A 13833-nucleotide genomic window follows, 5' to 3' on the forward strand; every position below is an offset into this window, starting at 1 on the left:
TGAACAGGGTGTTTGGGCGCTAACACAATCTACATTAGACAGTCGACCCCGGCTATCCCGTCCGAGTCGGCTCGAAAACGGCAAAGCCCCAAGTCGGATAGTTTCCGGCGACGGGGGCTCTTCTCCACTTTAATCCCGATCGGTCAATATTCCACTATTCTATAGAGTGCTTTTCTGATTAATCGCGTTGGCTCTTCCGGCGTGAATGAGCGAATGGATTCCCGGCTTTTCCTAATCGGTGAACCTACGTTTGGGAGAGAGTAGGTGTTGCTCCCCCTTCTGCAGTGCTGCAGCGCCGCAGTGCTGGAGCTTTTGTTCCTGGTCCTATCTGGGTTTAGTCTATCGGTGTGAGCGTGTTTGTCACTTGTGATGATCCCACGTTCCGGCGCAGGAGAAACGGGGTCTTCCGTGAGGCTGTGAGATCGAGCTCGAGCTCGAATCAGATTCAATGAAAAGGGACCAACTGGTGGACTTTTGACGTACGAGTAGCTCCTGAGGTGGGTAGGTGCTGGATTTGGTGAACGGGTGGGGCAGGCTAGCGCGACCTCCGAAGATGTTTGTTTCACAGCACCTTACCTTCTCCTTCGAGTCAATTGAGATATCAGCGTCGAGCCAAAGTCGTATCGCGATGTTGTAGAGATGTAACGACGGGTACAGGTGTGTTGACTACTATGATACTGTCGAAACAGTCTGAAGGTAAGAGTCCTTCACATGAACGCAAACCCCCTTTCCCGAACCAGCTCATTCTCATCTTCATCCTCACGTGGGCTGTTTCTAATTGCTCTTAATAAATGGCTGCTGATCGTCTTCGTATAGCGAGAACATACTTTCAGCGTTCAATGTAATTGACTTTTCGTTGGACTCGAGTTGGTTGCCAGAGCTGTGTCGCTAACATTCTCGGACAATTGGCGAGATTTGAAAGTGGAAGAAAGATTTTGCGGAAAGCTTGGATCAGAGACGACTTTTTCCAGCAACACGTTTAAATGTTATCTATGTCCTCAACTTATCCGGTTGTTTATGGCGAGACGAATCCTGGAACTCTCTATCCTCATCGGTTGCGCTCTTGCAAACATTTGCCTTTCGGCTATGGAAGCAGCGGAGAGAGGGTTCTTTGGCAAGGTACAGATGCTCATTGCGTAGCGTGATCGATGCGAACGGCCGACTTCTTTTCTCGGAGAACCGAAGAAATATCAGTCCCTTAGTAATCATGCACCTATCCGTACTAGAATTAGAGATGTAAATGACAACAGGAAATGGTGAGAATATTCCCACAGACTTAGGAGGTACTCTTCCGCGGCGAGGTGAGCACGGGATAAAGCGGAGAACCCGCCGTAGATGCAACCTCTTGTAGGCGGCTCCTGTGATATGACGTAAGTTAGAAAATGGTACATGGCTTCCAGCAGACAAAACGACGCGATTTACTTGTGGCCGCATACGTATCCACCACACGATACAAGCATATTTGGACTGTGTTCTTGCATTCAAGTTGCATTTGGCACGCAGAGTATGTGCATTGATTTTCGGATGGGCCCAACGGCGAACGTTGGAAAACCGGCGCCGTTGAAGTCAGAATGGGCCCCGCCAACCTTGTTTAATGGGCACTGCGACCTTCTAGTCTCAACTCTAAAAAGCGTACCTACCTTACTAAGGCAAGCACGCAAGCTCCTTCCACGTGCCCAGGAAACGAATCCGACGACATGTCTCCATGGTGTCGATGGGAAAACGAAGATGAGAATCGCTGTGATATTTTGGATGCACAAGAACCCCCTGCAGCTATATCAAACTGACACCTCACTCACAGGCACATCGCACAAGATGTGGTGAGACCCGAGGAATGATGTCAATAGGACCATCGAGAGCCAAGAAATGCGGCACAAATCCAGCCGTGGCAGGATCGCTTAGCGCTTGCTAGGCACAGCATTAGGTCGCAGGCACTGAATCTTGACTTTACTGGGCGATGCTCTAAATCCTTGGCGATTGGGGAAAGAGTAGAACGGCATCCTAGACACGTGATGCCAAAATTCGAGATCCAATCAAGGCAGGCACAAGCTCCGAGTTCACCTCACCTCCATCTCACATCACATCACAGGCAGGGACACCCAGGCGTTCTTTCCGCACTAGTTCACTTGACAGGGGCACACTCTCCCTCCTTCTACCTGACAAACTACGGCGGACCCATTTTACTTCTGCAGATTCAACGTCATCTCAACCACCTTCTCTCGTTCTTCTCACTACAGACTTCGCGCGGAAGCAATCAAATTTGCCGGCGTACTCCAACACAACCTCTCATCTTCGACGGATCTGAGGTCGATCCCACCCTCTTCGCATTCGAGCGAACCCTCCAGCGATGATTTCCGACCGATAGAACGTGTGCTAACTTGTCTCCCCACATCCAGGTTTCGAATCCTTCCTACCTGGCACGACTGCCACCACTCGAAATCAAACATGAGATCTACACCCAAGTGAGATTGGTCTCACCACACCCTGCCTTACGAGGACCGACCTCCTCCTTTCGCTCCAACAGCCAACACGATCCTTCTCCGAACATGAAGCTATCCTCCCTGTCACACCGTCTGCAAGCGCAGACATGGGAAGCGTCATGACGTCGTCCAAGATCCTCCAACGCCTGCCGGTAAGTGAGAACGAACTTGTTGATCTGCCGCTTCAGTTCCATTTCCTATTGTCCCAACTCTCGGCATTGTACCATTTCTAGCGGGTTTCTCCCCCGCATTCAAGCCCATCCCCGCTCTTCATTCAACCCACAGGTGCGACCGCTCTAGCCTTCCACCTTCGCGGTGTCGTTCGAGGTGAAGCTTGACGGAGAAGTCTCCGATTACGTCGTTGAACAAAGCTACCTATCTTCATTTCCATTCCTTGGCGATTATCTCAGTACATAAGGAGCCAAGCTGTCCCAAGCCGGGAGGCTACCTTGGCTGTCTTGGAATTCAATTCTACCCACCCATCTCTTCTACAGTTTCTCACCTGCACCCCTTTGCCAGGACGTTCCTCTCTCGTGGCAGTGTCCAGACTTCCAGCTGGGTTCACCCCCCAAATACCGGCATACAATTATCTTCTCTACCAGGCTGAGTCTCAATTGTCGTCACCGTCAAGATGGCTTCGGATCCGAAGCGAGAAAAGATTGGCGACCAATCGTTGTCAGACCATGCCGAGACCGATTACGCTCACTTGGACCATCCAGGACGGCCGTCCGAGGCCACGGCGGTTGATGAGGAAGAGAGAAAGCGTCTAGAGGCTTCGCGCAAGCTGGAGAACCCTCTTGCCGGCTTCACGCCCGAACAGTTGAGTCAAAAAGGCGAGGACTACTGTCAACAACATGGCATTACCGACCAAGAAGACATTCGGGCTTTTCGCCTCGGCGCCATGATCGCTGGAAATATGAACAAGTACGATAGTATGACTGAGATCACTGCCGATGAACGAGCAGTGCTTGACGGCGAGTCTACTCACAAGTGGAGGAACCCCAAGATGCTCTATGGCGTTGTTGCCGGTCGGTCTTCCAGTCTCTTTACTCTTTCTTATATTTCTGCCTTTTCTTTGTCTTGCTTCGATCATACCTCCCCAGCCTCTCTCCGTCTCCGTCTTCCTCTTTACGTACAGAGGCTGACCCTTCCCAAGTTTGTTCATTCTGCGCCGTCGTCCAGGGTATGGACGAGACTGTTGTCAATGGCGCCCAGTCCTTCTACAAAAAGCAATTCGGCATCGGAGGAGAGACTGAGCGAGACACCTGGCTCCTTGGCCTGACAAACTCTGCTCCATATCTCTGCTGCGCCATCATCGGGTGCTGGCTTACAGAACCTATGAACAAGCGGTTTGGTCGTCGTGGCACCGTTTTCATCTCCTGTCTCATCTCTGCCCTCGCCTGTTTCTGGCAGGCATTCACCAACACTTGGTGGCACATGTTCATCGCCCGTTTCTTCCTCGGTTTTGGTATCGGCCCCAAGTCTGCCACTACTCCCATCTTCGCCGCCGAATGTGCGCCTCCTCGCCTGCGTGGCGCCCTCGTCATGCAATGGCAACTGTGGACAGCCTTTGGCATTATGATGGGATACGTTGCCGACTTGGCTTTCTACTACGTGCCTGACAGAGGTGGTATTGTCGGCCTCAACTGGAGGCTGATGATGGGCAGCGCCATGCTACCTGCTGTTTTTGTTTGCGCATGCTGCTACATGTGTCCCGAGTCCCCTAGATGGTACCTGACCAAGAACCGCCACTCCGACGCCTACAAATCCATGTGCCAGTTACGCTTCAAGAAGGTGCAGGCTGCCCGCGATCTCTTCTATGCCAATGCCCTTCTACAAGCCGAGAAGGAGACACAAGGCATCGGTAAACACAACCGTTTCCTAGAGTTTATTACGGTACGCCGTAATAGAAACGGTATGATTGCGAGTGAGGTTGTTATGTTTATGCAACAATTTTGCGGCGTGAACGTTATAGGTGAGTTTTATCTATGTAACGAGGTCTTATGCGGTATTTCTTTATATTTGTACGGTATATCTGTATACATCAGTATGGTGTATGTATATATTGAACCGTTTCAAACGGTTGTGTATTGCATATTGGACGGTGATGGACAAGATGCCTCAGACCCGATGATTGTTCTAATCCAGAGTATCTAAAACACTGTGCTAATCATAAGCAGCTTATTACAGCTCTGAGATCTTCCTGGCGGCCGAGTTCAGCGAAGTAAGTGCCTTGTCGGCGTCTCTTGGCTTTGGCATCATCAACTGGCTCTTCGCTCTTCCGGCTTTCTACACGATTGATACTTTCGGACGGCGCAACTTACTCTTGACAACCTTCCCATTGATGGCCATCTGTCTCTTTTTTACTGGATTCTCATTCTATATACCTACAAACCCCGCCAAGATCGCCTGCATCGCCCTGGGTATCTATCTCTTCGGCATGGTCTATTCCCCTGGCGAGGGACCAGTACCTTTCACTTACTCGGCCGAGGCATACCCGCTGTACATCCGGCCCATCGGCATGTCTCTGGCGACGGCCACGACGTGGTTCTTCAACTTCCTCCTTGCCGTCACCTGGCCTTCTCTTCAGGCGGCCTTTACGCCGACGGGCGCCTTTGGGTGGTATGGCGGTTGGAACATCATCGGCTTCTTCCTGGTGTTGTTCCTCGTCCCGGAGACTAAGGAGAAGACCCTCGAGGAGCTGGACGCCGTGTTCAGCGTTCCCTCGCGAACATTCGCTCGATACGGGCTCGCGCAGTTCTTCTACTTTTGGAAGAGGTATGTCTTCAGACAAGATGTTAGTCCGCCTGCTGTGCCGCATGCTGGAGGGGTTAACTACCATCGGGACTCGTTTAAGGAAGAGAAGCAGCACAATCCAACTGCTCGTGTCTAATGAGGGCCATTGGAGGGGTGCTTGAGCGTCGGAAACGACTCTTGCTACCAGCAGCATGGAATGGCCTAAAAGATCTGTGAAGGATGGCCGCTGTATGCTGCTGGCGTGATGACACCACTATCTATTTCTTGACAAAAACTTGGAAGGTGTAATGTATATCAGGTTAAGGGATACTTGTTCGAGCAATGATGTGTTTGAATCATACGACTACGTGTATGGAAACGATTGATGAAGTGATCAATTTCAAGCACACGATGGCGAAAGATCGATTGATCTCAACTTTCCATCCGGTATACGATTAATCTTTCTCATTCCTTGCTGATCGCGATGAAGACTTCGATCACTATCACATCATATTCAAGTACTCACATCCGTAAAATCTTGAATGGCGACCTCTTGGTGTGCGTCGAGCGGCGATGGCAGAGTTTGTACGCGGCGGGCGTGTTGGCACGCTGGTGATGAATGATTACGACCATCTTGGTCGGCTTCCGAATTTCAGGCGACGTACTGATCACGAATATTGCTGACCTGACTTCTTCCGGTCTGGTAGCGGACACTCATCACCAAGCCCTAAGTGCGATGGTTTACTCCAGGTGCGCTACTTGTATATGTCTACTTCACTCTCCTGTAAGCTGTATTTATTTGGGTGTCTAAGTTTGTGAGGAAGAAAGCATTTAGCATTCAGCAGGTGGTATGAAAGTTCCTCCTCCTTGTCCTGCGCCCTTCTCTCGACGCGTTCCAAACAATAGGTCACCTGAGATTGCACCCTAAAAACCTGAAATGGTCCCCTTTGGACGACTCTCTGAATCCAGTCTCCCAGGGCAAGTGAAGGTCTTTCCGAGCCCTCGAATACTCCTTGGGATGGAGAGGCGAGGTGCACCGCTAGGTAGGTACTTGAGTCACTTCTCCTTCTGTCCTACCATAAGAGGCACAAGGGGAACGTGGCCGAGGGGTATTTGGAGGGAGTCATAGATTAATCCATAAGTCCGAGGCCTCACTCAACCTAACCTTTTGTTCGATTCACCATTGATGACTCCTTTTTTTATAACTTTCCTTTGGCATCTCACCCTGCGCCCTTACTTTACTTCAAGCCAGCTGAGAACATCGGAATCACTTTTCTTTTTTGGCCCTATGCGCGTCTAGTACCGTTCAGTGCCCAGCATTCTTCACCCTCGTGTGGCTCGTACCTGAAGGGCAAGTATGCCTCACTTGCGTATTCGTCACCCGCAGCCTGAGGTATCACAGGACATGGCAGAGCATAGACTACATACTGATTCACCTTGGAAATTCTCAACAGCAGTAAAAGGGACTCTTGCCCAGAAGCTTAAGATGGTTATACCCCTAATCCTGAAGTGCAAAGCTACCGAGCTGTAGTTTGTGGATTCGAGTCCCACAAGCGACCTTCTTTTCCATCTTTTTTTTCTCCCTCGCTTTTCTCTTTGTTTTTTCGGCATGAGGCTGGAATATTTCACTTCGTTAATTGGGTAGAGGGAACCACAGATAATCTGCCTTGAGGTACGCATGGATACAAACTTGCAATGTTCGCACACTACGCTCGTGATATATGCGTGTGATGAACCGGTCTCCGAGACAGACAGACTTCATTTCTCTACCTGTGAAGGCCCCTCCATGACCAAAGCTTTCAAAACATGTCACTGGCTGGAAGTGAACGGTGCAGTGCAGTTTGAGGTCCTCGATCAAGGAGGAAATGCCAAATGTAAAAGGGACAGAACACCCTCGGCAGAGCTATCCGCCGGGATCACACTATGTAGTGAGTATTGTATAGTGGAAAGCTGGGTATATTGCGCTCCATACCTAACTACTAACCAAAACTTCCGATCTTCCGTCTCATAAAGTCTTTCCAAGTTCCAGCCGTCTAGAGGGCGAGATTCACCCACTCCAACGCACACAAGACCTCCTGGTGCTAGCTCGCGTGGGCGGCCAGATCCCGCATCACATACTCCTTCTCGTCGAGAGTCAGGAGACCCCTTATATATTCCCTTACGGTCCGTCTCTCCACGGGTCGCAGAGAGGGGAAGTAGGGCGCCGTGGAGTAGGACGCGCCCCTGAGGATGTGGTGTAGGCCCAGGGCAACGACCTTTCTGCCCAGGTGGCGGCAGGCCAGATCGAGGGCGTAGAACCTGGGAGGTAGGGCCAGGCCCATCGGGTTGGGCGGAGTGGTACGCATCGTGTGTATGTCGCCCGTGGGCAGACTTGTCGATGGGCATTGCTGGAGTTGGGGCTCGTCGATGTGGTCGTTTGACTGGCCGGCCGATTGACTGGGGGTTTGTGTGGGCTGGAGAGGGTGATGTGGGATGTGATGAGGATGGACAGAATCTTCGTCAGCTCTGATGAGAAGTAAGATCTGTCCCGTTGAGTCCTCTCCGAGGAAACGTCGTGTTGAAGCATGGAGATCATGGCGCTTGTAGAAGCCGCCCTCCATTTCAACGCCTTGCGGTCGTGCACGAAGCACTGGGGAGTGCTCTGCCTCAACCGAAGTGTGGTTGATTCCCTCGGAAGCCACTGTGGTGTTGCTTGAAATATGACCACAGGCCTTAAAGGTCTCTGGATCGTCTCCCTCTGTCGCTTAGTCGACTCTTTGGGTAATAGTGCCAGCACTATTTACACTTTGTCGTGTATATTCCCGGGAGGGTTGGATCATCCTCTAGACCTGCATAATCTCCAGCTGAATGCTGGCTGTCTTATGCGAGGCATGTCGTAACGGGGAGGGCTAGATCTCCGTCTAAACCTATACAATCTCCAGCTTGTTACTGGCTGTCTTATACGAGGAGAAGGCTGAGGTGCTAAACCCTCGGATAGGCCTGCGTAATCTCCTGCTCATTGCAGGCTGTCTTATGCGAGGCGTGGGGTAGGTCGGTGGTGTTGGGTGCATTCGAGACTGTCGCGGCCCCTTCCCTATGGCTCAAGGCTACCGAGAGATGGGCCATCTCGGAAACGGTGGTGGATATGTTGGAGACCTCCGCGGTCGATGGGGAGAGAACTCCAGTGATCCATGAGTCGTTGATCCTCGAGCTGTAGGAGGAGAGCTAGGCGCGACAGGGGTGATGGGTACACAAGGGGGTGCCATTTGTGCTATCTGGCATGCCCCGGTCTTATGTGAGCAGAAGGTATGTGTGTAACCAAGCAGATATGATATCAGTGGCCTGTTTAGGGCTTGATATGCTGCGTTGTCCGTATGGTTCAAGCTGAATCGGTGTTGGGGGCTTGGGAATCCATAGAGGGCTCCTGTTGCCTTGGAGGGATGGAAGGAGGATGAGACTGTGTCTGAGGAGAGAGAAGAGAAGAGAAGAGAAATTGTAAGGGGAAATGAGAGCATCTTATAGGAATTTGAGAAACATCAAGGTGCTCGAAGGGCCATAAACCATTCTATCTCCGCTGTCTCCAAGATCATGAAGACCCTCGGGTAAGTGCCCTGATGGCTATGTTAAGTTTCATCACCCATTAATGGAGGTGGACTACCTTGAGGGTAGAGTGACAGAGGAAAGTTGAACGTCGAGAACTTCTGCATGAACCTTTTGGGCTTCCAATTGGCGATCTTGTGGGAAGGTCTATGGGAGATACTATATTTACCTCGAGGACTGGGTTTCACAACTAACAGAACCGTCTTTAGATCTGCTTGTACCTCAACCTCCAAATATCGTAATTGAAACTCAAGAGTCTTGAGAAGCAGGTAAGAAAAACCGGAAGTCATGCTACTGGTTCTCAAACACAGGTATGCGAAAAGCTACAAGGGGAAAGCAGGCACGGTGTTATCATAATAGCCTATAATATCAAAGGTACAAATCGTTCGACGACATGCAAGTCAGTTTGCAAGTGAGAAGAACCCTGATGATCATGGCGTTCGTAAGTTTTTGGAGATATGTTATTGTCTCTTCTGATTGTGTCAGGTGACAGCCCGCTCAATCGGAGGTCGGATGGCTGGAGAAACGTCCTACCGCAAGCGAGAGACATGTGGTTTTGCATTTCAACACGAATAAACCGACTGAAGAGGCAATATGACTGAAAATATCACCCGCACCTTCGGACGGAAATAGAGTTGACAGCGGATCAGCAGGGGCGAAGACAAACGGGACGGCAGCCATCCACTGGATCGGGTCTGGGCTATTTCTTTGGTGGCCATCGGGAGCCAAGTGCCAGGCACGCCAGGGTAGGAGCTCCAGAGCTCCAACTTGCCAGCTTCCAGAAAGAGGGCCGAAAAACCGTGCATTAGCGCAACTGCAAGCGTCCGGGAGGGAGGCTTGGGAGGGGCGGCCGCACGGGAAGGACGCTGGAGACGTTGCAGGCGCCGCGGCAGCTGCCAATCAGACCAGCCGGCGCGGTGACCCTCCCCCAAGCGGTTTTCTATCGATAAGATCGGTTCCTACCCCGGAAGCAGCGTCTGTGACCCCTGCAGTGCGCCAGTGATGCGGTGGTGCATCACTGGGTGCGACCTGACAGCTGACGTCAGGGGTCTGAGATGGACGCAGCTTCCCGCGCGACTACAAACAGAGCTCACCTCCCCGGTTTCCCTCACACGATGCTGCCGTTGCTTGTGTTTGCTTCACCAACTTTCCGTTTCATCTTTGCCCTCTCTTCTTCTCGTTCTGTGTTTGTGTGTCTGAGGTAGACACGAGATACAGACAGAGAGGCAGACTTACAGAAAGGCTGACCGACATATTCACCGTCCGCTTGCTTGGTGTCTGATCATAGCCCGTGATTTCTTTGTAGCTTTCCACCTTGTATTCACCGTGCCCCTTTCCCGCCTTCGCCTAATTCCAGGGTGGCAGTTGGCTCCTCGAAATATTGCCCAGTATGGAAACCGCGCCTGGCTCTTCGCCTTCCCCGGCAGCACCCGCCGTGGGGCAGGATGCGGTCGTGCAGGAGGCAGCGATGGACGTACCACCTCACAACCACCCAAGGAGTACAAACACAGAAACCCCTCCTGCCAGCTCTCACCCTGCTGCTGCACCTGATCCGACTTTCAATCCTGATCCCAACATCAACACTTTACCCTCAGAAAACGACGAGGACCAATACAACTACGCCTACTCTGACGAGGAGAATTTGGACGCATCTTCTATTTGCTCCTTTGAAGAAGAAGAAGACGGTAACTGGGAACGAGACCCAGACGACCTCGACAAAATGGCCGGCTCAAGACGCCCTCACGGCCAGCGCCGTCGTACTCAGACCGATCTTACCGGCGTCCTCACTCTCGAGGAGAAGAACGAGCTCATCAATCTGGTCAGCAACATCTTGGACAGTATGCAGGACCAGATAAGCAACATCTTTCACTCTCCTCCCATCACTCCCGCTACGACCGAGGACCCCCAGCACTCGTGGCTATCCCTCTCGCTGCTGAAGAACAAGGTGACCAGCAAGCCTGCCACCCCTCAATCTGAGAGCAGCGCCAACAAGGAGAATGCCGGCTCTGCTTCGACTTCGAACCAGCAGAAGAGTGGGTTGACGTACAACAAAGCCCATGAGATAGTCGAGAAGGAAGAGAAAGAGGCCATGACGCCTCAGCTTCAGGAGCTCAAGAAGGAGTGTCTTGTCGTCTTCAGGAAGTGGCAGGGCAATGTCCTGACGCGCGCCAAGGACATTTCGGTCAAGGATTCCGAAGCTTCAGCCGCCCCAGCCGGTCGTGGAGGTCGGGGTGCTGTTCGTGGAGCCCGCGGCGGTCGCGGTGATCGTGGTGCACCTCAGGGAGGTCGAGGCACTGCCCCGCGCGGCCGTGGTAGTAGAGGCGGCGCCCTCAGCGTCAAGACAGGTGGTACGTTGGAGGCTGCCCACCCCATAATCCCGAGCTTATATGCTGACTTGAACAGGCCCGCCGGCTACCCGTCAACCCGAGACCGACCTCTGGCTCATCAGACGATTCCCTCCGAGTGCCACACCACTGACCGCCCTACCAATCGAGCGCCGGAAGTTGCTGCTTCACACAATTCTGCTGCTTCTCCTGTCACTGGAGCAGTACACGGCCTTCTCTCGCGTCTTCATGCTCAAGTTGGCGTCATCGCTTCACCTAACTCTCCGCTTCTTTCAAGAGGATGAGGTTCGGGTTGCCAGAGGTCTCGGCAAGACTGTACAGGAGGTCAACGCTGATGAGGTAGTGGAGGACAAGTCTGCGGAGAACAAATCGACCAGACGCTGGAAGGTTGGACTTGCTGGCGCCGCCGGTGCTGCCATCATTGGTGTCACTGGAGGTCTTGCGGCTCCCCTAGTCGCTGCTGGCATTGGCACCGTTATGGGCGGTGTTGGACTTGGTTCCACGGCGGCAGCTGGATTGCTCGGCACCCTAGCCCAGAGTGGCGTTGTCGTTGGCAGCTTGTTCGGCATTTACGGTGCTCGCCAGACATCCAAGATGATGGATCAGTACGCTAGAGATGTTGCCGACTTTGCGTTTCTACCTCTACACGGCGAAATGCGAGATGAGTATCGCGACGCCAAAGAAATCCCGTCCAAGGATCGTCGCCTTCGAGTTGTCCTTGCCCTCAGTGGTTGGCTGACTCAGAAGGAAGATGTGGTCAACCCCTGGCGTTGCATCGGCCACCAAGGTGAGGTGTACGCTGTGCGATGGGAAGTTGCCAACCTGATGAATATGGGTAACTCGCTCGAGACTGTCATCAAGAGTACCGCCTGGAGTGTTGCCAAGAAGGAAATCATCACGCGGACCAGTAAGTCTCTCGCCACGTTGCGCAAAACCACATTGCTAATCATTACAAGTCTTTGCCAGCCTCATGTCGGCCATGTGGCCCATTGGCCTTCTCAAGGTCAGCAAGGTCATTGACAATCCTTGGAGTGTCGGAATGGTCCGAGCCGAGAAGGTTGGCATGATCCTAGCGGAGGCCATCAGTCGCAAAGTGCAGGGCGATCGACCTGTCAGCTTGATTGGCTACAGCTTGGCTGCCCGAGCCATCTACACCTGCTTGATGGTCCTTGCCGAACGCCGCCAATTCGGCCTCATTGAGTCTGTGGTCATGATTGGCACCCCGGCGCCATCCGAAAGCCGAGTTTGGCTTGCTTTGAAGAGCGTTGTTGCGGGCAGACTTGTCAACGTCTACTCGGAGAACGATTATATTCTGGGCTTCCTGTACCGTACGTCCAACCTTCAATTCGGCGTTGCTGGCTTGCAGCCAATCCAGGGCGCCGAAGGCGTAGAGAACTACGACGTGAGCAGCATGGTTAGCGGCCACCTGAGATACCAATACATGATTGGTACCATCCTCAAGAACATTGGCTGGGAGGATCTCGACTACGCGCAGATCGAAAAGGACGAGCAAGTCCTCAGTCTCATGGATGAGAAATACGGCCGCGACAAGAGCCAGAAGCCAACTTACGTCGACATGGACAAGGAAGCTGAGCACATTCAGGAGGAGGTGCAGCACAAGAACGACGCCAAGCTCGATTCGAAAATGAGCAAGATGAAGATCCAGGATTAGGCTACGGAGAGCATCTTAGCTGCGGTGATCGGTAGAGATATGGTTAGACATGAGCCATTGTTATTGGACGTGGTAAACGGCGTGAAGTATGGATGGATGGACTATTGCAGTATTGTTAGCTATGACACCGGGAAAACGGGCACACACATTTGTAACACGACGAGATACGATCAATGGGAAAACGAACATGTTTATCAATGGAATGTCTCACCGGGTATCCTACTTAATGGGTATCATGCTTCCTCCTTTCTGCTGCTCTGAACGACAAAGTATTTTCCAGCCGTCCTCGACGCGGTCTCTAGAGGATTCCAGTCCTCAACTCCTGAGGTTTCAACCTTTTCCCCGCGCAATCGTTTTGGTCGTTTCTTGTGACCAAAGCGGATTTCCTTGCCCAGGGCATTCTGTAGCTCTTGCAAGCCAATTGTGGCTTCTGCCACGCCCTCTGTTGTTTCGTCGCGTAATGAACGAAGTGGTTCAACTCCAGTGGTATCTACGCTCTGAACATCGCGCACGAAATGTAGTTGAGAGTGCAGTGTGCGCAACATCGCGGTCTCCTCCGCCTCGGATTCGGGGAGCGGGAGGGCGGAGAGGCGAAGGAGGTGGTGTAGCTTTGCGCGGGAGATTGGTTCCTCTGTTGACTCCTTCGCGGCGCCGCTCTTGGAGGAGGATGGGAGGAGAGACGCGACAGACCATGTGGGTTTCGAGAGAATTGTCGATGCTGATTTCGGAGTTGAGAGGCGAACGGAGGAGGATGTGAATGTACGGGTCGGGGGGAGGAGCGCGCTGCAGCGCCTGCAGAGTGGACGCATCGTGGCCATGACCGTTATCAATGGTCTAGGGCTATGAATGTTACTTGTTGAGACGGGTCTCAAGTCGCGATCATAGGTTGGTGTTGTTTAAATTGGATTACCTAGAAGCCGACCTACTTTAGAACCTACAGCTTGAACCCTGGTGTTACTTCTCCAGCAGCCAAGGGACTAGGGGAAAGGCAAGTCGCAGTCTCGACGAATAAGAGTGTCTG

The 13833-nt window shown here is 52.3% G+C and overlaps 3 protein-coding genes across 3 annotated transcripts; 2 read left to right on the plus strand and 1 right to left on the minus strand.

The window, feature by feature from the left end:
- The first annotated feature begins 1710 nt into the window (after positions 1-1710).
- Positions 1711-5537, plus strand: HER10_EVM0012802 (uncharacterized protein). The gene is made up of 3 exons (XM_035483189.1): positions 1711-3508; positions 3637-4455; positions 4661-5537. Exons 1-3 carry the CDS (start codon positions 3112-3114, stop codon positions 5371-5373), a joined length of 1929 nt encoding a protein of 642 aa, XP_035330248.1. The 5' UTR covers positions 1711-3111; the 3' UTR covers positions 5374-5537.
- A 4282-nt stretch (positions 5538-9819) lies between these two features.
- HER10_EVM0010057 (uncharacterized protein) lies at positions 9820-13763 on the plus strand. The gene is made up of 3 exons (XM_035479527.1): positions 9820-11143; positions 11199-12047; positions 12097-13763. The coding sequence occupies exons 1-3, from the start codon at positions 10186-10188 to the stop codon at positions 12810-12812; spliced, it is 2523 nt and encodes an 840-aa protein (XP_035329929.1). The 5' UTR covers positions 9820-10185; the 3' UTR covers positions 12813-13763.
- Positions 13046-13621, minus strand: HER10_EVM0004509 (uncharacterized protein; the record flags this gene model as incomplete). The annotated part of the gene is made up of 1 exon (XM_035474151.1): positions 13046-13621. One exon carries the CDS (start codon positions 13619-13621, stop codon positions 13046-13048), a length of 576 nt encoding a protein of 191 aa, XP_035329224.1.
- Positions 13764-13833: the final 70 nt, after the last annotated feature.

This window comes from Colletotrichum scovillei (genome assembly GCF_011075155.1).
Source record: "Colletotrichum scovillei strain TJNH1 chromosome Unknown Contig00009, whole genome shotgun sequence".
Lineage (NCBI taxonomy): Eukaryota > Fungi > Ascomycota > Sordariomycetes > Glomerellales > Glomerellaceae > Colletotrichum > Colletotrichum scovillei.